Source organism: Podarcis raffonei, chromosome 9 (genome assembly GCF_027172205.1).
Source record: "Podarcis raffonei isolate rPodRaf1 chromosome 9, rPodRaf1.pri, whole genome shotgun sequence".
Taxonomy (NCBI): domain Eukaryota; kingdom Metazoa; phylum Chordata; class Lepidosauria; order Squamata; family Lacertidae; genus Podarcis; species Podarcis raffonei.
In genome coordinates this window covers 2919115-2946375 of record NC_070610.1, presented here as the reverse complement: position 1 = coordinate 2946375, position 27261 = coordinate 2919115, and the positions used below count along the sequence as shown (strand labels likewise).

At 44.3% G+C, this 27261-nt stretch overlaps 2 protein-coding genes across 2 annotated transcripts; one reads left to right on the top strand and one right to left on the bottom strand.

Moving 5' to 3' along the window:
* Positions 1-361: 361 nt before the first annotated feature.
* On the top strand, positions 362-9068 carry LOC128420894 (TRPM8 channel-associated factor 2-like). The gene is made up of 8 exons (XM_053402926.1): positions 362-390; positions 497-1148; positions 2492-3489; positions 4301-4395; positions 5013-5226; positions 6202-6441; positions 7849-8183; positions 8578-9068. The coding sequence occupies exons 2-8, from the start codon at positions 532-534 to the stop codon at positions 8827-8829; spliced, it is 2751 nt and encodes a 916-aa protein (XP_053258901.1). The 5' UTR covers positions 362-390; positions 497-531; the 3' UTR covers positions 8830-9068.
* Positions 9069-12199: 3131 nt separating this feature from the next.
* On the bottom strand, positions 12200-22755 carry CLEC4A (C-type lectin domain family 4 member A). Its single transcript, XM_053402713.1, has 6 exons — positions 22266-22755; positions 18690-18806; positions 17700-17795; positions 15235-15386; positions 14491-14612; positions 12200-12683 (listed from the first exon to the last, which is right to left on the bottom strand). The coding sequence occupies exons 1-6, from the start codon at positions 22333-22335 to the stop codon at positions 12518-12520; spliced, it is 723 nt and encodes a 240-aa protein (XP_053258688.1). The 5' UTR covers positions 22336-22755; the 3' UTR covers positions 12200-12517.
* Positions 22756-27261: the final 4506 nt, after the last annotated feature.

Genomic DNA, 27261 nt, shown 5'->3' with positions numbered 1-27261 from the left:
ACACAGAAGTAAGTCCCATTATATTCCACAGGTCTGACTCCCTAGTAGGTCTTGTTAGGGTTGCAGCTTTAGTAGGTAAGACAGGTGGGATTTAATTTCAAAAGGGGTTTAATTTTCCTTCTGCAATTCTGGACATGTTAATACAATAAACCACGGCTTTTTTATATTTAACCATTTCTAGGTACAGAAACAAGGAAACGCTTAAAGGGGATTATAGTGCTGTTACTAACTTACTGACAGGTATTTAGCATGGGCTTCTGATTGGCCTAAAGCTACTCCCACACCCATTGTGTTCCCCCCACCCCACCCCAAAAAAGCTAGCTGTTGGGTATAAAGGCACCCAAACTGTGTCACTGTGCACCGGCAGTTCTAGAGAGGAACTCAAGTTTGGTAAGATTTTGTACTCATTAATTTTTTTTATGGGGACGTATGGATGTAGCGGGGAGTTGCAGGTGCTAATTAGATGTGTTGCATTCTCTCTCTCTCTTTCTTTCAGCTCCATCATTCAACGATCCATTCTAAACATCTGACATGGATTTCAAAAATTCTTATGCAGCTCTAGTTAAGGGCGTTCCTTCTTTTGACTTTAGTGGGGGGTTTCAGCCTTGTGAACTTCTGCTTACAGGAGATAAAGCTTTCCCTGTCCTTGTGAGTGCAAATGGGCAAGTGCTAATTGCTGCATCCCAGTACGGGAAGGGGCGCATGGTAGTTGTCTCCCATGAAGATGCCCTGAAAACTCCCCAGTTCTTGCCATTCATTAGAAATGTTTTGCAGTGGCTCAAGCCCTCCGGGGCATCACAGGTGGGTGTCCATGCAAGCTTGGATTCCCTCTCTCAAATGCTCCTCCGCGATGGTGTGAAAGTGCAGGCAGGGGCAGCGCTGGGGTCTTCCCTGGGAGTCTACTGCACAGATGCCTATGAGGAGGTGCACGCAGATGACCTTGTGCAGTTCGTGAAGAGCGGTGGGGGCCTGCTCATTGCAGGGCAGGCCTGGTACTGGGCAAGTCAACATGGCATGAAGAACGTGCTGCTTGGGTTTCCTGGCAACCAGGTGGCGAGTGTGGCTGGTGTGTACTTCACTGGCAACGTGGGAGGCAATGGGATCTTCCCTGTGTCCGCACAAATGCCGAGGATTCCACTTATCACCCAGTGAGTAAACCTCTTATCTGCATTTTTCATTTAAAAAAACCCTGTGCGCACACACACACACACACGTATACATACATACATATGCAAAACTTGTGACCAAACACAGGTAAGAATTGAAGTCTGCTTTGTGGTAGAGGTGGAGGCAATGAAAAAAGCAAGACTTCGCTGGCACACAGGGCAGCCTCCCATTCTATTCAGCAGAGCTTTCTCCTGCTGGCCCTAAGAGGGGATGTTAGGTGTCCATCAAAGTCTCACTTACTGTGACTTGTTTGCTAGGCACTGAGGATTAAATTGCTCATAATAGTTGTGTTTCACATATTGCAGGAAGTTGGGATTATATTATTCTATACTTGTACCTCTTTATCTGCCATGCCAGTGAGTTCTCCCAGGGGAGGGGTTGTCAAAAAATATTGGCTAATGTGAACCAATTTCAGGGCTTAAAATGACCTGGGGGAAGTAGGAGTGCCCACAAATTATGGATTTAAGCCTTTAGCTTAAAGGGGCGGATACGAAATGTTCCAGGGACAAAATCCAGGTTGCCTTTCCTTCCTTCTGTTTTCCCCCTGCAGGGTTTTAATTTCTCTTTATTGGATGTAGTTGAATTATGGGGCTCCCCTGCATACAATAGGAGAAGCAGTCAGATGCTGCACAGGGTCCTCCACAAAAGGTGCGCTTCTTCCCTTCTCAGTTGTTGCTGGTGCAGAGCCTTCATGTTCTCTTCTGGGATGTAATGGAGAAGCCAAGGGATCTGACAGTGCTTGGATTTCAAACCTGTGTGAGAAAAGATTGTCAGGGATGTAAAACTCTCCCTCACACACACCACCTTTCAGGTTCCCAGAAAAGTTCCCAGAGGTTTTTCCCCCTCCCAAAACCTACCTTGGGGGACATGCGAATAAAAGACAAGTTACATACAAATTAGCCAGGCCAGCTCACCTGCCAGCCCATGTAAGGTACTGGTGGTCAGGATGAGCCCTGCGCCCAAAAGAATGATTTTGATAATCACTGAAGCCAAGTTTCCTCCTGCATCTTTGCTGGCCATATAGCAAAAAGAGCACATCACACCAGGGGGATGTACGCATCTCTCATTGGAAAAGCTCTGGCTCTTCTGGAACTGCCACTGTAGAAGTCTAAGGAATTTGCTAGGGAAAATGTAAAGCAAGGAATTCCAGCAGTAAATTACATATAAATTCTAGTGACAAAACTGCAATTTGTTGTATTTGAAAGTATATACTGTACGTGAAATTGTAAGACTCTCTTGAGATCCTTCAGAAAGGACAATAAGATGCTGTTTTGCCATATAGTGTTACTCCTCATGATAAGAATTGATATTGCTTTTCTTCTAGGCATGGATTAGATACCCAAAGTGATTTAACAGCTCTACTTAGTGGAGTGAAAGAATTCAAGATTCAGGATGGTGTTCCATCTGAGCTGCTAATCCATGGAACCTTGGCATTTCCAATTGCCATAGATGATGCCAATCAGTCGTTTCTTGCAGCTGCTCGTTATGGGAGGGGACGGGTTATCGTAAGTGCTCATGAAAACCTGTTTAGCACACCATCCATGAAACCTTTCGTCCTCAATGCAATCCGGTGGCTTAGTTCTGGGAAGGGAGGAAAGGTGGGGGTTGGAGATTATCTCCAGGACCTTTACTCCATGCTAGATCAAGCGAAGATCACATGTGAGCTAACAGACCTTAAAGACGGCCTCAGTGTGTATTGCTGCACAGCCTACTATGACACAGAGGTGGAAAAAATCCAAGAGTTTGTCTCTGAAGGAGGTGGTCTCCTGATTGGCGGACAAGCCTGGTCAAGTGCTGCTGAAAATACTGGTTCCAGTATTATTACTGAGTTTCCAGGAAACAAAATACTGGAGAAATTTGGAATTGGGATCCTTGGAAATGACATCAGCTCATCTGATGAAATCTTCCCAGCTAGACCAGCCAGAGAAGTTGCTTTGGCCTATCACTTCCGGAAAGCCTTCTTCCAATTCCAGCAACACATTGAGAACCGCCAAGCTCTGAAGTCACCATATTCCTCATGGCTTAAGAAGCTAGGACAAGATTTGGTTACACTGATAAAGATCCCAGCTGCTGAATCCCCTACTATATTCTCTGTGCATGAAGATCTGATGGAGCTGATGAAGTCCAGGGGAATTCCTGAGATCAGTGCAAGCAACCCCATCAAATCCAGTTCAGAGGAGGCATTTTTTATCAAGCTGTCTTCAGAGCTCTACAACGTTTCCCCAGAATTCCAGAAGCTAGCGCCCAGCCTGAATCAACAGCTTGGAGCAACTTACCCTATTTCCCCTCCTCAAACTATCAGAATAAATGGAAAGAATAATGGTAAGAAGTATTTTCGATTTTTCACTCAGCTCATTGCTTGATCTGCTGGCTTTAGCTATCTGAATACAGTATCTGACTTCCTGAGAATTTGCTATAAGCTGGGAAGGGCCTTGTTGAAATATTGTCTCAGCCATAAAGTCATAGTACCCTGAGCAAGGCAAAACTCAGTTCATTCCTCACCTGCAATATGTGTGAATAAATACTAATTACTGCTGAGCTGAAAGGTTAACACAACAAACTTTTGGATTGAAATAGGGGGTGCAAGGTGAACGGTGTTCTGAAAACCATTTCTCATTTGGCTCCTGATTGTGGGACTTCCGGGAATGACGTAACTGGAGCTTCATGCTGCCGTCTAATAGGGATGTTTTTTTTGTATACTCAGGACCTCTCTTTACAACAAACCACAGGCTATTTAGAATATGTAAATATGCAGATATGTTCTCTGGGAAAGATGGTAACTAACTGAATTCTAATAAAGTCCAGCTTCCTGAAGCTTTGTTCTGGGGATAAGCGCCACCAAACCCAGAGAGAATTACTTCTGAACAACGTTGGGGCCGTGCAGGAGCAGCACAGACGCCGTTTTGGAGAAATGGTGGAATCAGAGCCAAAGAAATTGGCATCCTCCTGTTGCTTACAAGACATTCCAAGGATTATATAGTAAAATTTCTAGTTAACCTATACAAAGTTTGAAGTCTTGGACTCAGTGGGAAAGTATTTTTGAAAAGGAAAGCTAACTAAACTGTTTTATTTGTACCGAACAACTTTTGACTGATTTATACTCTGTGTTTCAACTGCTTTGACCTCTTTGCAGGAAATGAAGCATGGAGAAGCACGGGCCTCTATGTCCCCCCAATGAAAACAGCCAGCTTGCTATTTCCCTACAATGCCATCGGTGCTAAATTACAGGTGCTAACCAACTTGCAATAACTTCAGCTGAATTGCAAACAACAGACTCTGTATTGTTTTTACTATATGGTTCAGATCTACTTTGGGGGCTGGAATTTTTTGTGAAATTATTGTGTCAGAAGACACAACAGGTACCTCTAGCATGCTATACCTTGCATTCTTCCACTTTCTGTTTGTTGAAGACAATCATTGAGAGCATAGGAGCCAACTCCTAGGGGCTGAGAGGTCTTTGTCCCCCCAAAAAAATATTTAAGGGTGCCAGGCTTCCCCCAAGTTAATAGGCATTGCCATACAAATGGTGTGCATGCTCCACATCATTCCCTGATCCCCCCCCCAATATTGGCACTCCTGATTGAGAGGACTGACCCTGATCTGTAAGACCTGGGAATAAGGCTTACCTGGGAATAAATCCCAATTAAATTCACTGCTGAGTAGACAATCAATGTACTGCACGGAAATGGATTCTTTCTATCTTTGGATCTTTCTAACTTAGTATCAACACATCTGTTTCAAGATGGGAGTCATGCCAAAGGGACACAGCAGACCAAACAGTGTTGAATGGCCCGTTGTCTTTTGTGGCAAAGTCTGATTTGAAGCATCACACTTCCTTTCTCTAGGTGCAGATTGGTTGTCATTCGGATGACTTAAGTGATGCTGAGGAGCTGAAACGTGCTCCTGTAGTGACAAGGAGGTTTGAAGTTAAGGCTCAGAACGTGGAAGTCTCCAGCCTGTGGGGTGGCCTCTTATACATCGTTGTGCCAGAGAAGTCATCGGTGGGCCTGATCTCTGTTACCATCAAAGGAGCGGTCCAGGCACCTTATTACAAACATGGTAAGAAGGAAAGTACACACCTACGGGTTGTGCAGAAGTCTCAGTGGCACTTATTTCTGAGTAGACTTGCATAGGGATGCCCTGGAAATGTTCTTTGAACTATGGGAAATGGATCTGAATTCAGACGTAAGGGAATTGGCAAGCTGGTAGGAGCCCCACTGCATTCTGGGAGCTCCGCAGAGCACAGCAGGTGCACACAGTCCGATGCTGCCAGTTTCTTGCCTGGTGCTGCTCATAGAAAAACAAATCTTGCAGATACTGCCCCCTCTAGACTTTCCTACCTCTTTGGCCATTCTTCTTAGAGGGAGAGAGATAAAGTAATATGATACAATTTTTAAAAAGTACTTTTGAATATGTTCAGAGTGCCATAGCCTCACTATTGCACCATTTCAGCCTGTCTCCCACCCCACCCCACACATTAATCCTTAACAAACAGTGTGTGGGGCAGGCCTGGAGTGTGGGTTGGTTCTTCTGTTCCACCACCAAGCCACATTCTCATGCGCCACACCTGATCATGTGTGATTGTTTTCACCTTTGTTGTAATATCTGAGCAAACTTTGTGCAACTCCTGTAACCATAACGGATCTCCAAAGGACCAGCTGCCATGTCTAAATTCTGTTGGTGTTTCCAAGAACTGCTCCTCTCTTTGCAGCCACTTATGAACACTTTGCAGCTCCTCCTATCATTGCAATGAACCTGACATCCATTGCTATCTTCAGCCTGAAGTGCCACCTGGCCTGTACTTTGAAAGGATGGTGGAATCAGCTGAGGCACCCCAGGACTTGTGAATCCCCTTCTTTCCATGAATGGATGCAAATACTGCCTAAGAGTGTTATCTGTAGTTTCTTTTTTAGAGACTGGTTATTTTTTTTCTTTTAAATGAACTTGCCTAATTACTTGGTGTTATCTGCATAATGGAAAAGTACGCAATGTGTTTTTTCAAAATAAACATCTCCCTTTAAAATATTTCACTAGGTGAAACCAGCACATCTGCCTGGCAGAACACTATCCGCCACTTTCCTGCTCCCTGGGCTGAGCTAGAAACCACAAACGTTATTTTGACAGTGCCAGCAGACAATGTGCGGACTATGGACAATCCTGGGGTTCTTCTCACCATCTGGGACAACATGATGAAGGCAGTGGCCAAGTTAGCATCCGTCCCTCCTGTTTTCCCCAGGCCAGAGAGAATTGTGGCAGATGTTCAAATATCAGTTGGCAAGTACAATATTTAAAAATTCATACATATGTGGCTGAAAGTGGCATTTTGCACAATGCAGCAGTTTTTAGACAAGTGCAACTCATTCTAGAAAAGCAGTCCAGAGGGCACTGATGTGCTGGAAACTTAAGCTAGCTAGTTATTTAGCCATTTCACTCTCCTGACTTACCCCTGAAGATTTCTGGGAGTTGTAGTCTGAAGGGCCAGGCATGCATAAGAGGAATTTGGCATTCTACCAGACTCCCTTGGATCTGTGCCACCCGTTTCACATCCTAGGGCTTGGCAGTGAGCAATCTACATGTATCGCCCTGTGAGAGTACAGTTATAGCTTCCCTTAGGTCAAGGGTACGGGTCTTTTTTGGATCTACAAGTCAGATCCTTAGTAAGATTGGCCAGTTTTGATGGGTGAGTGGAGCCACCTGTCAAATCACCAGTTGTCACAAAGATGTCCACTCTTTTGATGCTTTGAAGTCCCAAAGTTGGAGGGGAAAATGGAGAGGAGGAAGATACTCCTAAGCAGGAGTATTAGTCCAGTCACCTTCCCAATGACAAAGGATTTGCATTGAAACTGCTGCCAAAACCAGGGGCATACGCCTCCATTTCAGCAAGAGGGAGGAAAACCTTGAATAATTGAAACCATCAACTGACATCATACTCTCCATCACAGTGACATCAGCTGATTGACAGATGGGTTGTTTTCTTAATGGTCTTGTGGGCCAAACTGGCTGGCCAAGATTGTCCCACAGGCCAGGCAACTCCACACCACTGCCTTAGGTCCTCCTTGCCCAAAGGTCTTTCATGTCATTCTCCCTCAGACCACATGAACCTTTTTGCTATACAAAAGCCTGTTTGCTATACGAACACTTCTTTTCACAAAAGCTGGTTTCCCACAAGCATCTAGTTGGCCACTGTGAGAACAAGCTGCTGGACTAGGTCTCTTCTTATTTTCTTTAGTTGTCAAAGTGTTCCGTTATAATGAGGCATAGCCTGAGGCCATATGATACAACCACATTACTAAAACTAAGCAAGTTTGGATTGGGTCAAGTGCTTTGGTAGGAAGGAGGCTAGGAACCATAATGGAAGATAGAAGAGAATTCAGTCTTCTGTCCTACTCTCAAAAGGCAATGCACACAGGCCAATGCACAAATCCTAAACATGGCTGACTTGGTGCCTTAGCCAATGCCTGCGCTGCTCCAACAACATTTAAGCACATCAATCTGAGTAGTTTCCTCATGTTTCCCAAGAGACAACATCACCTAACCAGAAAGCCATTTGTGTTGCCATGGTTTCCAAAGGATGGCCCTCAACTACATGCTTAGACTATGTTTTATCTACAGCTGGTTCCTTGGCATTCAGCTCCTAAGGGTCTATTTTGTGTGTCTTTCTCCTCACTCACCGCTCCTTAGGTTGGATGCATTCTGGCTACCCAATCATGCTTCACTTGGTGTCAGTGCAAGAGATGATAGATGTGCAGTCCATACATGCCAATGGCCTATGGGGCCCCATTCATGAGCTAGGGCACAACCAGCAGCAGGCCGGATGGGATTTTCCACCTCACACCACTGAAGCCACCTGCAATCTATGGTCTGTCTATGTAAATGAGACTGTCCTGAACACCCCAAGAGAAAGGGCCCATGAGGAACTTCTGCCAGAGCTCAGAAAGAAAAGGATTGAAAATTACATTAAAAATGGCCAGCTAAAGGACTTTGAGCTGTTTACTGCACTGGAACCATATTTGCAGGTAAAATGCAATAAAAGTATATTAACATTCCATGCCTGGTTTCTGTGGGAATCGAAGGCTGTGCCTATGGGAGAAGCAAGAACCTCTTGGGCTGTTAATGCTATGACCGCCACCATTGTAGGCTCAGGTTGTATATATGTGTAAATGAACCCTATATCATAAAAACAGCACAGTCTCCATTGTCCCTCATTCTGAGGAAACATGAACCTTGGGTAAGTGCCTGGAACCCCTGGAATCTTGCACCACTCAGAGATTGGGGTGGCATGCAACAAAATATTAGACAAAAAGGGCATTCTGAGCGTAACTTATGGGAACCTCTTCCTTGCTTTGTACACAGAAGCCATCATGAAGTACTTAAGAAAGGGACTGAATACACTTTTTTTCTGATTTTCAGCTGCAGGAGGCATTTGGATGGGAGCCCTACATGCGCATTTTTGCTGAGTACCAAAAAATGACCCAAATCCCAGAAGACAACGAGTCCAAGATGAATCTGTGGGCAGAAAAGTTCTCCCAGCAAGTGAAGAGAGATCTAGCCCCCTTCTTTCAAGCCTGGAAGTGGCCTATTAAGAAAGAGCTTTCTCAGAAGCTGGCCAGAACCTTCCCCCAATGGGTGGAGAATCCAATGAAGCAGTATGTGTCTCCATGAGGAATCGGAAGAGCTTGGATCTGAATGGGTGAATCTGAATGACACAGTAAAATGGGATGAATCTGAATGACACAATTAAATTGAATCAGCTTCAAGATGAAGTCCGCTTAAAATTGCTTGCTGCTGATTTGGGTTTGATGATTTGCCTAATGCTTTTTTATGATTAGTGCCTCTTTCCTGTTACGAGTCCTATAGTATAGCTATGATACATAATAAAAGTGGAAATGATTATGAAGTCACCTGGCTGTCTCCATCTCCTTTTATGGGTGTTCTTTATACTGTTTTCTGCATTGTGTCTACATAAACTCATAATCTGGCAGCTAGCTAACATATCAGGGAACAATCTGGTCCGTATTTTCATGCATGAATCTTAAAGCAGCTCTTGCTTTCTGGAGCAAACACCTTACAATTCCACCTCCTGCCTTGGCTTATCCAAGACAAAATATTAACATAAATAGCACAATACTCTCAAACTGTATTGTGTGTGGCAATAGTCTTTTTATGGCTTAGCAGAATGAAAGGACAATCCAATCAGCTGATTTCAGTATTTTTATTTCAGGTTCATTTATTTCAGTGGGAGAGGTTTAACTGTGTGTTTAAAATCAACAGGCTTCAGAAGCATTTACCTGTGGCTAGATTGCTCGATCCCAGTGGTTTTCAAAGGGTGTGGCAGGAAGATTCAAGGAAAATCAATATAGTATAATATCAAAATATTTATTTGCATAATTCACGTAGAAATATTTTCAAAAGGAAAGCAAGGGCATCAAGTGATACTGAGGACAATCCTAGCTGTGTTTCCGCACGTGTTTCTTAGCAATAAAGAATTTGGTGTGCTGCGAGCAAAAAAAAAATTCTGAAAGTGTGGCCCAGAGGAAAAAGTTTGAGAATGAGTACTCTAACCAATAATATTAAATATATTGACAGTTTCTCTGACCAATATGCTGCCTGCTTCCTCTCTTCCTTTTACTTCCGCCTTTGGACTTGCCTTCTCCACCTTCTTAGCTTTGTCTTCTCCAATAACTGCTCTGTCTCCAACTTCTCTGCTGCAAAATTTCTTCGGCCAGACCACCACTTGGCAGATTCTTTTGCTCCGAACTTTGCTGTATTAAAGCTATTGCTTAATGACAGTGAAAATATGGATTCCAGTTGCAACAAGTGTAAAATCTGTAGCACTTGACCATCATGTGTACTAAAAATTCCAGCATCTGACAGACTTCATGACAAGGCATATGATCACTATGCACTTTCAAGAAGAGGCACCCAGCCCGCCACTTTCTCAACTGGGCTTTCTCTCACAAAGAGAAAGAGCCCAGTTAGTCATTGTAAAGTCATTTCTCCACTGCAAGTTGGAGCTGTAACTTATAGAACTGCACCACTTCCTTTGCTCCCCTTCTTGGAATAAGCAGCAGCCTTTAATACTCGCTAAAACCTCACTAAAAAGGAACTGCAAGTGGCCTTTCCAAGTTGTGAGTTTTGTTTCTCTTTCCCCTTTACTCCTTCCTTCTGCTGCAAATAGTCTGGGCTGATGCTATTAAAGCAAATTATCCAGTTTATAACTATATGGCTGCTTCTGTCTTCCTGGCTGCAAAGTCTTGCTTTGCAACACCCCTCTCCTCCCTGCCTGGACAGTTTGGAGATTACAAAAATGTATCAAATGGCAACACACACACACACACACACACACACACACACACACACACACCACACCACACCACACCACACACAGTCTCCCAGGTCTCTAAGGTGGATGCAAAAGTGACCCAAAAACCTCTGAGGCAGGATCTTTCTCATCCTTACCAAGTAAGGAACAGCAAATTCTGGCAGCTAATCTTCCTTTAAAAGGCTTTGTTCGTCTTGTTGCTGTTGATTACTACTACAGTTGTTGATTACAACTGTGCACTAAAACTTATATTTGCAGATTCTCCATCCTGAGGACAAATGATTGGCCACTCTTTTACAACACTACTTCCAAATATCCTGAAAGCCAGTCAGTTGTAAAGCATCAGGCACTCCAGCAAAGATTCAGTTTCTGGCATGGCCAAGCTAGCTTCCTGCTGAGGTCATGACCTTTGTGTTAGAGAGCAGATGGACGGCCAACTCCCTCAACCCACCCCTCTCTTATTGTCCATTCTGGGTTGTCCAACCCCTGCCACAGTGCCTTTTCTCCTGGCAGATCAAGAGGAGCAGACGATAGCAAAGGTTGCGAGGTTTTTAGCTGGGGAAATCAGAATAAGATCCACTGTTTGACTGATGATTCAGGACCCTAAACTGTGTTTTATTATAATTGACTTTTATTGTGTTTGTGTACATCGTAATGCTTTTTTATTGCTATGGCCAATGGCTAACGCAAATAAAGTTTCATTCATTCATTCACCAGTAGTTAGAAGACGAAGCTCAGAGTTGAGAGTGAAGTTAGGTGAGCTAGAAGACAGAAGTTGGCAGGCTGTAGGCTGGGAAGCAAGACCCTCTTGGGGTGCTAATGCAGTGAGCCCCTCCATCATAGGCTCAGTATCTTTATATCTTTTAATATTGTTATGCGTTTGTGGGCACCTTGACTCCCCTGAATTCCTGGGTCTAGTGGGTGTTGGAGTTTAATCAATGCTCGGAGCATTAAGATGGGCTGCCAGGTATTGAGTTTAGCAGTGCCAAAGTACAGGCCAAATCAGTTTTTCCTTGCACAAGAAATTGCGTGGGAGAAGGGGGGCCATCAGCAGGGAACAAAGGCAGGCTGATGAGCCAGTAGCAAAGATGGCAGAGGGGCGGGGGCCCTTCTCCCTGAGCTCTGTGTAAGTTAGCGGAGAAAAAGGCAGAAGTGGTAGTGTTTCAGGATTGAAGGGGGAAAGGTTTTTCAGTCGGTTAGTAGCGATGCAACGGAGAAGCAAGCTAGGCGGCTGCCTGGGAGTCAGGAGTTGTGTGGGTGGGAGAGCAAGCTAAGTTTCAGGGCAACAGGCAGGATGGCTGTGTCTGTTTGAAACCAGGGCTGCATCTATGGGAGAAGCAAGACCCTCTTGGAGTGTAAAGCTGGGAGCCCCTCCATTGAGGCTCAGGTTGTATATATGTGTAAATAAACCATAGATCCTAAAGACACCACAGTCTCTGCTGTGCCTCATTTCCAAAGGAAACATGAACCCTAGGCAAGCGCCCAGAAACTCGCACTGCTTGGAGATTGGGGGGGTGTAACACTGTATACAAAAGTAGACTTTTAGACCTTGCTGAAAATCTTGCTGCTCCTGCTGAAATATCTCAACACATACACCTTGATACCTGGCATGGTGCCAGAGAGAACACTTTAAGAACCTCACACTTTGAGAATTACTTCTGCTACAGGAATGACTCCTACTCTGTAATTAATTAATTAATTCTGCTACAGGAATGACTCCTACTCTGTAATCCTAATCCCGCTTACCTAGGGGTAAATCTCATTGAATTCAATGGAACTTACTTCTGAGAAGACGTGGTTAGGGCTGGAGCTACATGCTACGGCTACATATTAATCACTTTCTACTGAACTTTGGATTCTCCCTATCATTTGAAAATTTATATACATTACATTTCTTTTGGAGCACAATTGTGGAATGAGAATGCACACCGTTCTCCTGTGGAGCCCATGCTCAGAATGGATTCAGTCTGTGCAGTCAGGGGCCTATGATGAATAGCTTGAAGTGTTCTTTTGGCTCTAGATCATCCTTTACATGGGAAAAGATACTGTATTTGTTTCACAAACATAATGATGCTTGTCCACTAAACACTGGACATCATTCCAGTTATTCTTCATCTTGTTGTCTTTTCCCTTACCTATATGCATGACAACACAGTTTTCATCAACATTACTAGGTTCCTTGCTTCTCCAGAACCTGAAAGAGAAGACAATTAATGAAAGAAGGATGCAAAGCTAGGATTTAATAGACAAGCCCTGTACATCGGTCCAAATAGCACAAGGCATACCCAAGGCTCATTAAACTTTGGGTTCTCAGGAAATCAAAGAGGTCTCCAACGAACAAGTCAAGAAGGACAGAAATGGAGCCATTTTGAGAGTTTAGTTTTCAGACGCCAAGATGGAGAACAACAACAAACGGATAATAGAAGCACAAAAAATGATGTTTTGGACTTAGCACCCCAAAGAAAGATCATGCTGAACAAGCAGGACATATCCAAGGAAAATAACAGTGTAAATATGCTTCTCATGGAATAAGAAAATACTTACCTCAAGATATTCTCATAGACCTGGCTCTGCCTGAATTTGGAGAAGCCAGCTTGACTGGAGTCTGAATGACTTCAGGCTGCTTCTCTAATTGCTACCAGGGACACCAGCGCTGGTGAATATGTTTTTTATTTAATCCTCTCTCTATATTTTTACTTATATATTACGACAGGATTGTAGATTTCTTGTTTATGGCTATGTTGGTGGTGGTGGTGGCGGCAAGGAAAAATAGGTATATAGCTCTGCCACGCATTGCACCAATCCCCCTCACCCCACCAAATCTCTATTTGCCTTTTTAAAAATACTCTATTAATTTAATTAATTTAATTCAATTAATTTAAAAATACTCTAAACTAATAGTTTAGAAAACAATAAAGCACAGTTGGGGAGAAATGGTGAATAATGTTTGGATGGACAGTAGATGTAAATAATATAGATGACTAGTGTATCTTATATGTCACAGAAAGAATATAAACATAGGAAATGAGCTAAAAAGATGGGGAAACTGGGACACATAAAATTATCAATATAACTCTACAAAAACCCTACCATTGCCACATACTCCACATATATGCTGAAGCTGCTGTCAAGGAGTGTGGCAGCTGTGCCCTGTTGGTATATTCAAGAAGATCTCTCAAAATTGCCCCAAAGCTTTCTGGCTTAATCCTACCAGACAATAATCTAACACGCCATGTAAGTTTTTCCTGTATAGCTGTTTTCCAAACATTATCCCACCATTTTCCAATGTCCCATTCCTCTAATATCTTCCATAGTAGCACATGCTACCACTAGTAAAACAAAGTAAATAGATTTATTTCTGAATTTTTCTACCTTAAAATATCAGTGCCATTTGAGGTATAGCTGGAACAGGTTCTCTAAGAATATTCCTTATTTCAACAACAACAAAAAATTGAACCAGAACATCTGAGACGGAGGGCACTCCCACCACAAATGAAAATATGTTCCTTTTTTGGCCTTTTGTGAAGACACACATAATATTGGATTTGATTGGCGCTCCTGCACATGAAAGCAAACCCTAGCACCTAACTTTGTAAAAAGTATTCACTCCAGAATGCTGTGAACTACCAAAATAAAGAAGAACAAGGGTTCTGTCACAGTGCTATCCCTATCCCACGACTGTTTGGTGAGAGGAAATATGGAGAGTTTGAAATTCCCTGCCAAACCCCTGGGACCCTGGTTGCCCGAGCACCCAGAAAATTCCCCATGAAGGGGCCAGGCACTCACACATTTCAGTGCCAGGGCCATAAACGCTGCATGACACCCATGGCGCTGGGCACCCGTGGTCACAGGGCCAAGCTGGCACACCTGGCCTTCTGCAACACAAAGCAGTATTTGCTCAACCTCAGCTGCCATCCCAATCTGCAATGTGCCTATGAAGCACATTTGAAAAGCACAATATAAATGCTAAATATAACTATTACTATGTAAGTATTACTCACATTAGCATGGGGTCAAGAGGAGTCTCATCCACCCAAAGCCATTGATCTGTTCCCTTCTGATATGTGAGACCGATACAAAAATTTTCGACTTGACTGTTCTGGGTATGGTTTGTAAGAAAACCCTGCACAAAAATGTGAACCAAACTTTCAGTTAATTAAAATCACAGAGCAGTCTATACAGGTTAGCTGTCTTTGTGGAGCAGAGATCTTTGGGGATCCTTTTGTGTCAAACAAACCCCAAACCCAAGGCTGCCTGTCGTAGCATGTAAACACCAATGCAACTAAAGACCACAAATATAGCTGAGTGGTGGGAGATAGAAATGCTTCTTCTTCTAACATTCTGCTTCCAGGCATGATAAATGTAGCACAAGCTTCCCCAGCCTGGAACCCTTCAGTTGTTGCTGGATGGCTCCCATCATCCCTGCCCAACGGTCATGTTGGAGGGCACCAGGTTGGGAAGGCTGACCTACGGTAGCTCACCCAGCACCACATGGAGTGGGAGAGGGAGGGAAATGGACAGCGCATGTGCATACAACTTCCTAAAAGCATCCACATCACACAGGAGATAACAGCTGCAGTGATAAGAAAAGAAGAGTTGTTCTATTGTCTGGAGAGGTCACTTCCTGGTTCACATGGAGAAGCTGTTCTCAACGGTGCCCAGTGAGGCAGCACTGGGTGTTGACATTTTGCGCCCCTAACAATTTTGCGCCTGGGGCCATCCCCATGCTATGCCACTGAGCTCACCTGCTCAGCTTCTGAATTTATAATCACCAAGTCGAAGCCCTTCTTCATGCATTCTGCCCTGCTCTTGTTCCAGGTCCCTTCGTCTTTGGAGAAATAGTAGCAGCTGGATCCAAATTGCTCTAGGTCCCCCATGCAACATGACAGCTGTGGTTCTGTAAGGAAAGCAGAGACAACAAGAAGCAACCTGAAATCTTGTTGCAACTGGAAACAGGTCTCTCCCACCCACTCCCAGCCCTTTTCCAGATCTTTCTTTTTATTTTTATCTTTTTATTTTTTCTATTTTTCATCACATTCTGTTAAGTTGTCCCACTTTTTAAGTTGCACGTTCCATTTGTAGTATTGCGCATCCTTTATTTTGTTTCAAAAATATGCACAGGGAAGGCTCAGAAAATAAGTGGACATGCAGAATTTAAAGGGGTGCAAAGAGTGCTGCTCACAGTGTGCACACTCAACTCACCTTTCCTTTGGTGAACCATCATTTGTTCTTCTTTTTGCATAAAGGAGCTCAAGGTGTCGTACAGTGTTCTCCCCACCCTCAAATCCCCACCACAACCATGTGAGGTAGGTTAGGCTCTAACCACTACACCATATCATTTACTGCTATTAAGATAGTGGGCTCTTGTCCTCAGCTGAAAGCTACGTGACAACATTCAGCCTTCTAGAGTTCCCCTTTTGAAGCCTGGGAAATTGCACAGGTTGCAGCAGCAATTTCCGGGCTCATGTGTCATTGTTCACATCAACAGACAAGTCCCATAAGTGAGGGAAGGAGCTTGGAGTTAAGTCTACATTTTTATTTCTTAGTTGTTCAAGGGTTGACTCACCAGCAGGAATTCACATGTTCAGATAGGCACTATAATTCAGATTTCATACGGGGTTTTCAGTGGGGATATAGTCCTAACCTGGCAGGCTTTGTGAACCCCAAGTTCACCCCAGGGTAGCTGGGGCAACCCAGTCAGATGGGCAGGGTATTTTTATTTTTATTTTCATTATATTTCACAACCAAAAGTGGCCAAAGGAGTGCTCAATAAGACAAAACAAAAAAGATGACACTCAGTAAACTAAAAGCAATAGTACTATTAATATTCCATAAAACTACTGGGTCACACAGGGTCTAATTGGGCACTTGTCTAATTTCAGTTGCTAACTGACTCCAGAGGGCTGGAGCTGCAATCCTAAAAACCAGGTTTCTAGTACTTGCATATTAAGCACATCCCTGGGGCAAGTGGTACCCTTAGCAATACCCAACCGAGGAGAGTGGTATGACACAGTCCTTGGGTAACCAGTTCCCAAGTTGTTTAGGGCTTTAAAAACTAAAGGAAAAAACTTGAACTGCATGTGGTAGCAGTTAAGGCAATGTGTATCGTGAAAAGAAATGATAAATGAGACACACACTGTGGAGGAGCTTTTACTGGTCAGGCACACAAGCAAGGGAACTCCATTTCCTGCTACCAGGGCTGAACTGTGGGCAGCAGTCTGAGGAGAGCTAGAAGCTGGGACCCAGAAGTGATAGGGCAAAGCAGCAGTCATGAACAATCAACAATTCTGGCCTGCACTAGGAGGCAAGGTTGAGGAGCAAGCAGCACTCAGGAGCAAAGAATAGTGAAGGATTCAAGCTCAGACTAGAGCTCAGCAATGCTTTATTTTTCAAACTAAGTGCAGCTGGAACCAGCACATTGCTGCTGCTTACCAAGAGGGAGACTGGGAAGGACAAGGGGCGCGTAAGGCACCGTGAATGCTGTGGCACAGCCAATGCAATGCTTCCCAAGGAGGCTTAAGGGAACCTCCAGGTTTGCAGAACTGCAAAAAATGATCAGAAAAAACTAAGTCAGGGATCGAGAGTGAATCAGAAACAGTTCAGCAGGCATGGAATGCTGACTGACTGGGAGAATGGGTGGAAAACTGGGAAGTGGGTGGAATGGAGTATTTGGGGAAAGGGCATGGCCAGCTGCCTAGAATCCTGAAGAGGACCATGCCATATTGCAGCATTTCCTTGCAGCTCCCACTTGTGTTATGTGGTTCTCAAAACACTGGAACCAGTGCTTTTTTCTGGGGGTACTCAACAGTACACAGTAAAAAAAAATGAAGTGTTGTTTTATCACCACCACATTTATTATGGGAGAATATGCAACTTTTTTCTTTTGGCAGAAGTGAATAAAATTTGCAGACATATTAGCCCCTCTGGAGTGGATCAAGGCAAATACACTCAGGAATTTTTATGTGAGACACATTTAAATGTTGTTGTTGCTGCTGCTGCTGCTGCTGTTTTAAAAAGAAACCACTTATATATTTTAAAAACTTTTTGGCAGACTATTCCAACTGCATTTCTGGATCAATTCCTGCTTTTAAGAGGCTCCTTTAAATAGGGGTGGCTCTCTACTTTTTAATTTAAAGCGTCTAACCTTTAGTCACATACTAAGGTGGCTTTCTTTGTTGCCCATCAGATCCTCTAATTCATAGTGACTCACCTTTTCCTTCAGGTCTCTTCAGGAGGCAATTCCATTTTGTTGATTTCTGAAACTGGCTTTTGAGGAATCCCTTCTTTGAACTTCCTTTGAGGATAACTGGGAAAAGGGAATGAACAGCAGCACCATATAATACTGCAGAGTCCAATAAAAAAGGCTTGGCCGCAGAAGGAGGTGTTAACACTGTGATGAACCCCTGAACAGTCTGGAATTGGGCACCTCTGTAGTAAATCCTGCAGTAAATCCTGAATGGAGGGACATCTTCAAAAATGCCAGATCAGCTGCCACTGCCTAGTTCACTAAAAACTACAGTGGTACCTCGGGTTACAGACGCTTCAGGTTACAGACTCCGCTAACCCAGAAATAGTACCTTGGGTTAAGAACTTTGCTTCAGGATGAGAATAGTAATCAATCGGTGGCAGCGTGGCAGCAGCAGGAGGCCCCATTAGCTAAAGTGGTACCTCAGGTTAAGAACAGTTTCAGCTTAAGAACGGATCTCCAAAACGAATTAAGTTCTTAACCCGAGGTACCACTGTACTGATTATTTAAGATTAGCAGGCACCACTCTCTCACATAATGATGCATTCACTGTATCCTCAACCAAACCAGTGACTTCCCTTTGGATAATCTGAATCAGCCATGATGGTCAAGAGAGCAAGTGATCTATCAAACCTTTTGGTGCCAGATTTTTTAAAAAAGGAGATTACCTGAATGGATGGGAAACAGTGAGTGAATATGAATGAGGATTCTGTTTAATTATGTTAGTGCACCCCTCATCACAACATGTCCAATCCAAACTTCATCAATTTGAAGGGCATTTGTCAACTGGAGAGCTTTTAGGTTCTGTCATACTCTCTGCTAAAGGGAGAGAATACCTACTAAGTCTACTTACATCTAGCAGGCTTTAGTTCTCCCTGCTTTACTCAGAAATTTTACGCAACCATTTTGCAGAATCTTCCCCTTTCTCTTAAGTTCAGTTTGCTTTTTACTCACCAATGATGAAAACAAGAAGGATGACGGAGAGCAACATCAAAAACCCTGACACCACCCACGGAAACCAGGGCTTGCATTTCTGGAATGTACTAAGTGGTTTTTCGCTTCCTGAAGATGCTGAAAAGTGAAAATGTCACCATTACAAAGGTAAAGGGTACTTACTCAAATGCACTCAGTGCAAGCTAGTTAACCCTTAAAATGTCTAATCATGCTGTTGCATCACTGTTGCACTCGCAGTCACACTGGCTGAAGAATAATGACCTATGGGAAAGCTAGTTCTGTGCACTAGAAACCATATGCCAACAGCCGTCTGTAAAGTGCAACAAGACTCTCTGTTGCTTGGGGGACATAATGACTCAGTAGCAATGACTTAGGACCATGCCTTAGTAGTAGAGGACATGTTTTTCAGGCAAAAATCCCAGGTTCGATCCCTGACATTTCCATTTAGGGCTGTGAAATCTGGAATATCACTGCCAGTCAGCACAGATGGTCTAGAGCAGAGGGACACTCCCCATAATGCTGCAGCCTCCAGCCTCGGGCCATGGGGAAGATAGTCGGCTGGAGATGATGAGAACAGGGGGTTCAGAACATCTGGGGGCCCCCACACTGGCTACTGAACTAGATAGGCTAATGACATGACTGTCTAAAATAGCTTCTTATGTGCCTGCTCTGCACTTCTCATATACACAAATGCCTTGTGACTATGAATCATTTTTGAAAAATCCACTGCCCGCAGATTTTTGGGGAAGATTACAAATTCTCTATAGGCCACTTATGCAAATTGGTTTCTGAGTGTATTTCCCCATTAACTATAATTCTGCTGGGCATTAGCACATCATGCAAGTTGATTCTGCTTGGCAGCCAGAAATTTGTGGAATGCTGGTGTTCAAAAAAGCTGACATGCACATTCGTGTGTATGGAATATTGGGGAAGTGGGGCTTTTTAGGCAAAAATAGCCTTTTGTTCATTTCTCAGACCCGCTAGTCCAGAACAGATGTGCACCATTCCTGTTTTTGCCTTTGAAGCCATTTTTTGCTTGATGCTTGCCGGTTAAGTTGCACCTTCTCTAGCCTGCTTGATGAATGCTCTAAAAGGAAAAGGCTCCTTGTGCCATCTTCTTGAAGATTACGTGTCTCCAGATGGAAATCCCAAGAAAGGTTTTTAAGTGCCATACTTTTATGGATGGACAAGCAGCCCATGGCACACGAACATGAGATGGAAGAAAGAGACAACCTCATCCAGCAGCCATTTCCCACAGAGGCCAGACAGACAGATGCCAACAGCGCTCTCTCCCCTCGTGTTCCCCAGACTAGTATTCAGTGGCAGACTGTCTCCAGTACTCAGTGTCAAACATGGCCGTCACACCTTTCAATGGAGGTCACTTTCCCAGTTTGAATATGATAACATGGCCTTTACCATTGTGAATTTGTCTTACTTCTCCACCTAATGCTCGTGACTTCCACACTTCAGGCATGCACTTTGTGCAGAAGTACACTCTTGTCTGCCCCAAACCTTGTACCAGCTAGCTTCCTAAAGATGACCTTGAGTTCTGGTATTGTTAGAGATGGAGGAAAACTTATTTATGTCCACTTTTTCCACATATCCACTTTATATACCTCTTATCATGCCTTTTCCCCAAATGAAGAAGCCCTAAGCATGATAACCTTTCCTCAGGGAAAAGGTTTTCTGCCCCCAATCTGAGTCAGCCACCCTGAGGGCCTAGGTACCATGACTATCAAATGTTAGACCAACCAGGCAGGGTCTTCCCTTTGGCAGAGTCCTCTTTGGAGAATCGCTCCTTCAGAAAGCCTGCCATGACCATTTCCTTTGAGCTCTTAGGAGATTGGTTAAGACCTAGATACTCGAGAATCAGTGGGGTGGGGTGAAATTTTTCATAGGGGAACAGTTAGGGCCAGAGGCTTATGAGGGAGATTGGGGGGGGGGGACATCGTGCACATGAGCATCGCGCTTCCCTCCCTAACCTGGGCAGAAGCCTCCTGGGCTTTGGGAAGGAGGCAACAGGCCTCTGACAGGATGCTGTCCTTCCCAAAGCCAGGAGAGCTCTTGGACCCCATCAGGGCACCGTGCCTTATTTCCTAGGCCGGGCAGAAGCTTCCTGGGCTTTGGGAAGGAGGTGCCAGGGAAACATTTAGGGGACTAGCCTAGAACCCCTAGACCATCGTCTAGAACCTCTGTGATGCGTTTTTAGACGTGGAGGAAGGCACTTCTACATGGGGTCTGGCAGGGGGGCAGTCTGAAAGATTGAGTGCTGCAGCTCAGACCCTCGATGGCTCTCACCAGCCAGGGCAGAAAACTGGCAGGGAGGGAGGATTTTGCTAGAACTTTTTGCTACTCTAGCTCCAGGATGATGTAGCTGAGGATCTAGCAGATACTTTGAATCCTGCTTTGAAGCACCCAGTTTTGTAGCTTTCTGCTCTCTGCTGCGTATGAAAGATCCGATGGTGGCTGCTTACTGCCTGCCCAGGCAAGCCTAGGGTCTCTTCCACGATGAAGCACCCCCTTTCCATCGGCCAGCAGAGGTCAGTGAAGAGCAGATGGCATACAATCCTAACCAATTTTGATCGGGCTTGTTTATGGATTTTTATTTTGCAATATCAGAAAGCTCTGCTGAGATCATTAAGTCCAAAGAGTAAATTTAAGAAATAACGACACCAGCCAGTAATAATAATCTACCAGAGACCATTAAAGTGAGGCACACCTGAAGGTCTCCATCTTACTTCTTAAGCATTTTCTAATCTCGCATTTATCAGAAAGGAATGGATGGCAACCAAGTGGCAAAAATATAAATGCACCTCCCTTCCTCAAGTTTCTGTGTGTGTTTGTTCATCTCTGACAAAGGAAGCTGCACTATTCGGATCCAGGCTGTACTGTTTCCTCCAACTGGCAAATTCCCACATATCCCAAGAGAGTAATGGGATTACACAGGGGTCAGCAAGGTTTACCTCACCTGGGCCGAGATCCCTCCATGGGCTGGACTGTGCGTGCGCCAGTGATTTCCAGCGTCTGCGTCAACACGGCTTCTGGCGCCATGGAAGCGAGTCCCCACGCTGCGTCGGTTTAGCGCAGCACACGGGGACTCGCCGAGCCGGTGGCTCAGTTTGTGGGTGGCTCATGGGCTGGTTAAACGAACTTCCGTGGGCCACTTGTGGCCCATGGGCCTTAGGTTGCCAACCCCTGGGTTTACAGGTTGGTTGGTTGGTTGGTTGGTTGGTTGGTTGGATGGATGCAAGAAAGAATTATTTTGGTCCTATGGAGTGGTTCAATCTTGTAATAAGCATTTTTTGTAATTAAAAAATAGATTGTAAGACTGCTGTCATATTTTCTAACAGCCAGCAATGTTTTCCCACTGCTAGGTTTCCATACTAAAAAAGTATACACTTGTCTGAATTCTGCCTGCTCTGAATTTAAATAGAACAGTAGATCAGAAAACTGAAAAGGTATTCTATAGCCAAGCTGTCCTAAAACAACACAACTGGGGAAGAAGCGCCCAGAGGCTCGTTTCAGTTGCCGACACCCCAGCACACATGCCCTTGCACCCCACCGGCAGATCATTACCTTTGGGTTCAGCAGATGAAGGCCCGTTGTTCTTGAACCTCACTTCAGCATAGGTGACCTCTGATGTCATTGGAAGAGTCCTTTTCAAAGCTTAAGGTGTAACTGGTGGAAAGGGATTTGCATTTGGTTTGGAGAACAGGTTACAAATGAAAGCTCGACTAAAGCCAGGGGTTTCTAGCTCTCCCTCCCATGAGGTGTCCTATTAGGAAGTCTTTTTTCTTTCAGTACTTCTTCATTTGGAAAGCTCTACAAGAGCTGAAGTGAAAAAGGAACTTCCAAGATGGAAAGGGGAAGTCCTACCAGCCCAGTCCCCCAAATGAAAAGGCAATCTTCGCAGCAATTGGCCACTGTCTCTGCCTTGCCCTGGGCTCACCCCTTCCTTCCCTCAGATTGTGCCACATTTCTGGTCAATGCAAAGTGGAAATAATGTCAGTTTACCAGAAATAGAATAAAACAAGGAAATGGAAGACAAGACTATCTTAGGCCATCTGAAATCATGGTGCAGTTATGGGTTGGTTCTTAATTTACAATTAAGAAATATAGCTAACTGCTTAATGACAAAATATTGCCCATTGTGGGATGCTACAGATGTGGAAAACCTGGTGGTAAAGCAGGAGAAGATAAAAGTTACTGAGTAAAGGGCATGGACTTTCTATGAGCTGTGATGTTTCTGCTACTGCACATCAAACTAAATGGGAAGAAACCCTGAACTGTGAGATTACAGCTGTCAGTGGAGGTGGCACACTGCCCCACAGCAAACTTTTAGTACTACTCTTAAATAATGTTTTGTAAATTTCTGTTTTGTTGGCACTTGGGCTAGGCTAAACCAAATATATCCAGGGGCAAATAATAAATGTTGGGAATATGAGACATCAAATGCCAATATGCTCCGTATGTTTCAGTAATACTGCAGCATAAAGATTTTCCGGACAAATATCTTGAATGAATGGTGCATTTTATATTGTTGTACCCGCCCTGGGACCTTCAGGTGAAAGGCAGGAAAGAAACATAATGACAATAATGGTTGGGGCACATATTAGACAGTCATCTTGGAAAATTCCAAAATGCAATGATATACATTGGTACCTCGGTTTACGAATTTAATCCGTTCTGGAAGTCCGTTCTTAAACCAAAACCGTTCTTAAACCGAGGTGCGCTTTCCCTAATGAGGCCTCGCGCCAACGGTGCCCTTCCACCATTCGGATTCCATTCTTAGGTCAAGGTAAAGTTCTCAAACCAAGACACTATTTTCGGTTTTGCGGAGTTTGTAAACTAAATCGTTCTTAAACTGGACTGTTCTTAAACTGAGGTACCATTGTACTAGGCAAACAATATGCAGAAAGGAATTAAACTGAATCACATTTGCCCACCAGATGGCAGCACATCATTAAAACAGTCTCCTATGGGAGGTAACGTGACAGGTGCAGAGAAAGGGCATTATTTAAGTCATCCCTCTGCCACGGTGCTAATTCCCTGATTCATGGGAACTTTCTAAGATTTGTGCAATGGATGTGACTATTTGTTGTGCATGACCCACTTATTTCCCTTTTTTGCAGGTATATCACTTTTCCAAGTTACAGGATGTGAGAGAAGCCTCACAAGAGGTGCACTGCTTCACACTGTCACGAGTGGGATGGCGACACTGGCAGAACCAGCACTCACCCCCCCCAACTGCAAGTTTCCCATGCACTGCATTGCAACACCTGAAGAATGCTTTAACCTCCCGCCATTTCAGATTGAGAATCCATCCAACTCAACATAGCATCCAGATTAATGTTTTAAACTCTTCTCTATCATTTTCCTTCTCTCCCCCTCTCTGCGCTTACCGTTACTACAGGCAAATTCATCTGACAATCCTTCCTCCTCCATAAATAAGGAGTTGAGAGAATAAGGAGCTCATCTTGAAGGTCTTGGCAGACACCGCCAACCGGGAAAGCTTACCTGCAGCCCTTGCTATGGGTAAGGTGGTGAGAGTTTGCTCTTGATGGGCTTATACTCCCTCTGAAAAAGTGGGTACACAGCTCGGTGGCATTTCTGGAGCCTTTGCTGTCGCTTGAGGCTCAGCTGGCCTTGGTGGCCTGGAGCACCTTCCATCAGCTTTAGCTGGTGACTGAGCTGTGCCCCTATCTGGACAAAGATAGCCCAACTACTGTCTCCAATGCACTGGTAATCTCTTTAGATTAAGGGACGCAGGTGGCGCTGTGGTCTAAACCACTGAGCCTCTTGGCCTTGCTGATCAAAAGGTTGGTGGTTCGAATCCCCGCAACGGGGTGAGCTCCCGTTGCTCAGTCCCAGCTGCTGCCAACCTGGCAGTTCGAAAGCACGCCAGAAAGTGCAAGTAGCTAAACAGGTACTGCTCCGGCGGGAAGGTAAACAGCATTTCCGTGCGCTGCTCTGGTTCGCCAGAAGCGGCTCAGTCCTGCTGGCCACATGACCTGGAAAGCTGTCTGTGGACAAATGGCGGCACCCTCTGCCTGTAAAGCGAGATGAGCGCCGCAACCCGAGTCCTCTGCGACTGGATTTAACCAACGGGGTCCTTTACCTTTTAATCTCTTATATTACTGCAATGCATTATATGTAAGGCTGCCTTTGAAGATGGTTCTGAAACTACAGCTGGTGCAGAATTCAGTGGCCAGCCGAATTTTGGTGTAGAGCAAGAAAAGAGAGACTTTGAAACTCAACAGTGCACAGATGATGAACATGTTACTGCAGAATTCAGCAGCCAGGCTGCTCATCAGGGAAAGATGGTTTGAGCACATTACACTGATTCTGGTGGGACTGCACTGGCTGCCAGTTTCCAGTCCCAATTCAAAATACTGGTTTTGACCTATAAAGACTTAAATGGTTCAAGACCACAATACTTTTAAGGGTCTCCTCTATCCAAATGAACGGACCCAGGCCTTGAGATCCTCATTTGAGGTCCTTCTTCATTTGCCTACTCACTGAAGAACCAAGAGAGACTGTTTCACCACAGGGAGACACATGAATTCTTAAGAGGGTACCAGGCATGTATTAGTATCACTTGATTTACTAATACATCGCTTTACACACACACACCAAAAACACAGCCACCCCCAATTTTATCCTTGATTTTAATTGCTAATATTGAACCAGTACATCTTATGCTTTATATACATATAGATGAAATGTTACTTCAGTTTCTGCCAATACATATTATCTTGATAATAACAACTTAAAAAAAAAACAATGGAGGGAGAGGCTCCTGATTAGTCTCTTCAAGATATTACCAAATACTTGAGGTCTGAACAGAGTTACTGAAATGATAAGACCTGCTACAGATATGGAATATTCGGCCAAATTCGAGAATTCTTCGGCTGGCTTATATGATAGCACAAGGAAAGGAACTTGAAAACAGTTTATAACCAGCAGTGAAACAAGAGAAAGCTGAAGAAGCAGATAAGCTTCGGGTGTGTCTCAGTGAGTGAGATGAATATCTGGGTATTTAATGAATGGAAAGCCTTAATAAGCAGGCCTCCATCCCCCAAATCCCACAGGTGAAGTGGCTAGAAATCAGAGACAAGATGTGCATACAACTTTACAAAACTCCTTAGAAGACTTTGCTTCCCAATTACTAACTAACAGAATTTCTGTAAGCTATTCTGGTATCAAAGAATTCAGAAAAGGGTTTGCAAGGACATGATCAAAGGAGAAAACATCAGGATACTTGTTCAGAAGTTCCCCGATTCAACTACGCCCACCTAGAAGCACCAAACCACAGGGTCACAGAGGACACCAATTGTGTCTACATACAAAGCCTCTAGCTGATATTACAGGACAGTGACTACTGCCTATTGGCAGAACAAGAAGAAACCACTGTGAAACTTACAAATCTAGTGTTCGGTAATGAAGTGCATCTTGCTGCTAGAAGGTCAAGCAAAGCAGGTGCTTTAAAAGTTATTTCCAGCCAATAGAGTGAAGGGAGGGGGCTGCACAGCCACCAAAGTAGCTGGTGGGACAAAAGGAACTACAAAATAAGGAGCTTTGTACAGGATGTGCAGTGAGGAAGAGACTCTGCCCAAGATAACTTCATGATCCACTAATATTTGCTGGGGAAGAGACTATCACGATATAACAAGGTAAATCACACTGGCCAAAAAGTACAATTTCAGAACCTGAAATTCATTTTTTGGAAGTCTGTGCAGAGACCCCTCTGCTGCTTTGGCCAATCTGGTGACAGCAGCCTGCCATTGGCAACGAACTATGGGTTAAGTGCCTAGACTTCTTTCACATTAACCAACACAATGAAAGTGCAGAAGTTCCACCAAACTTGAGTGAGAATCGGCACCGAGCTGCCTTGCCCAAAGAGAGGATTTCCAGAAGACACCGAGCTCCTCCTCCTACCAACTGGCGAGCAGGCAGCTCTGCTCTTGTTCCCAGTAAGGATGGAAACAGGAGAAAGCCTTGCCATCCTAGCGCCGTTTCCACACATTTCCAGTTTTAAAGGCGCCAACTGTCTTTAGTGCTTTGGGGTGGGGGGAGGGGAGTTGAGGGATTTGTGGGAACCTAACGGCAGGGCTGCAACGCAGGCAGGTTTGCAGAGAACCCTGTCATCCCTCCCCTACTACAGATTTGACGGGAGAAGGAACATTTGAGGAAGGATTAAATTAATTCCATCATAAAGATGCTACGACAAAGCAGCCTGTCCCAAGTAACTCCAGGGTGGCTTCTTCAAGAATGGCTTTTGTTTTCCTTCTTGGTTGAAATGTACAAATTAGTGTCAGTTACACGGTTAGGGTGATTAGCAGTCAGCCTGCAAATCAACCTGCCCCAGCTAAGGTCACTGCTGCTGCTGTTGGAAGCTGGGAGAAGAAAAGGGGCACCGAGCCTACCTAGAAAAGCCAAGTCTGTGCAATCTTCTCCCATTTCACACAGTGTCAGCTTAATTCTCCCTCAAAGAGGTGCACTAAGCAGGCAGGTATTATTTATAGAAGCCAGTCAGGGCCCCCACTCTTCTGAAGTGACCACAGAGCACGCC

Bases quoted from the DNA above. Each gene is read 5' to 3' on its own strand.
- CLEC4A (XM_053402713.1), bottom strand. From the start codon at position 22,335: ATGACATCAGAGGTCACCTATGCTGAAGTGAGGTTCAAGAACAACGGG. The intron at 15,387-17,699 runs GTGAGTCACTAT...CTTTCCTTACAG, and splicing joins GAAGAGACCTGAAGGAAAAG to AACCACAGCTGTCATGTTGC. The intron at 14,613-15,234 runs GTGAGCTCAGTG...ATTTTTGTGCAG, and splicing joins TAAATTCAGAAGCTGAGCAG to GGTTTTCTTACAAACCATAC.
- LOC128420894 (XM_053402926.1), top strand. From the start codon at position 532: ATGGATTTCAAAAATTCTTATGCAGCTCTAGTTAAGGGCGTTCCTTCT. The intron at 4,396-5,012 runs GTGCTAACCAAC...TCCTTTCTCTAG, and splicing joins CCATCGGTGCTAAATTACAG to GTGCAGATTGGTTGTCATTC. The intron at 5,227-6,201 runs GTAAGAAGGAAA...ATATTTCACTAG, and splicing joins GGCACCTTATTACAAACATG to GTGAAACCAGCACATCTGCC.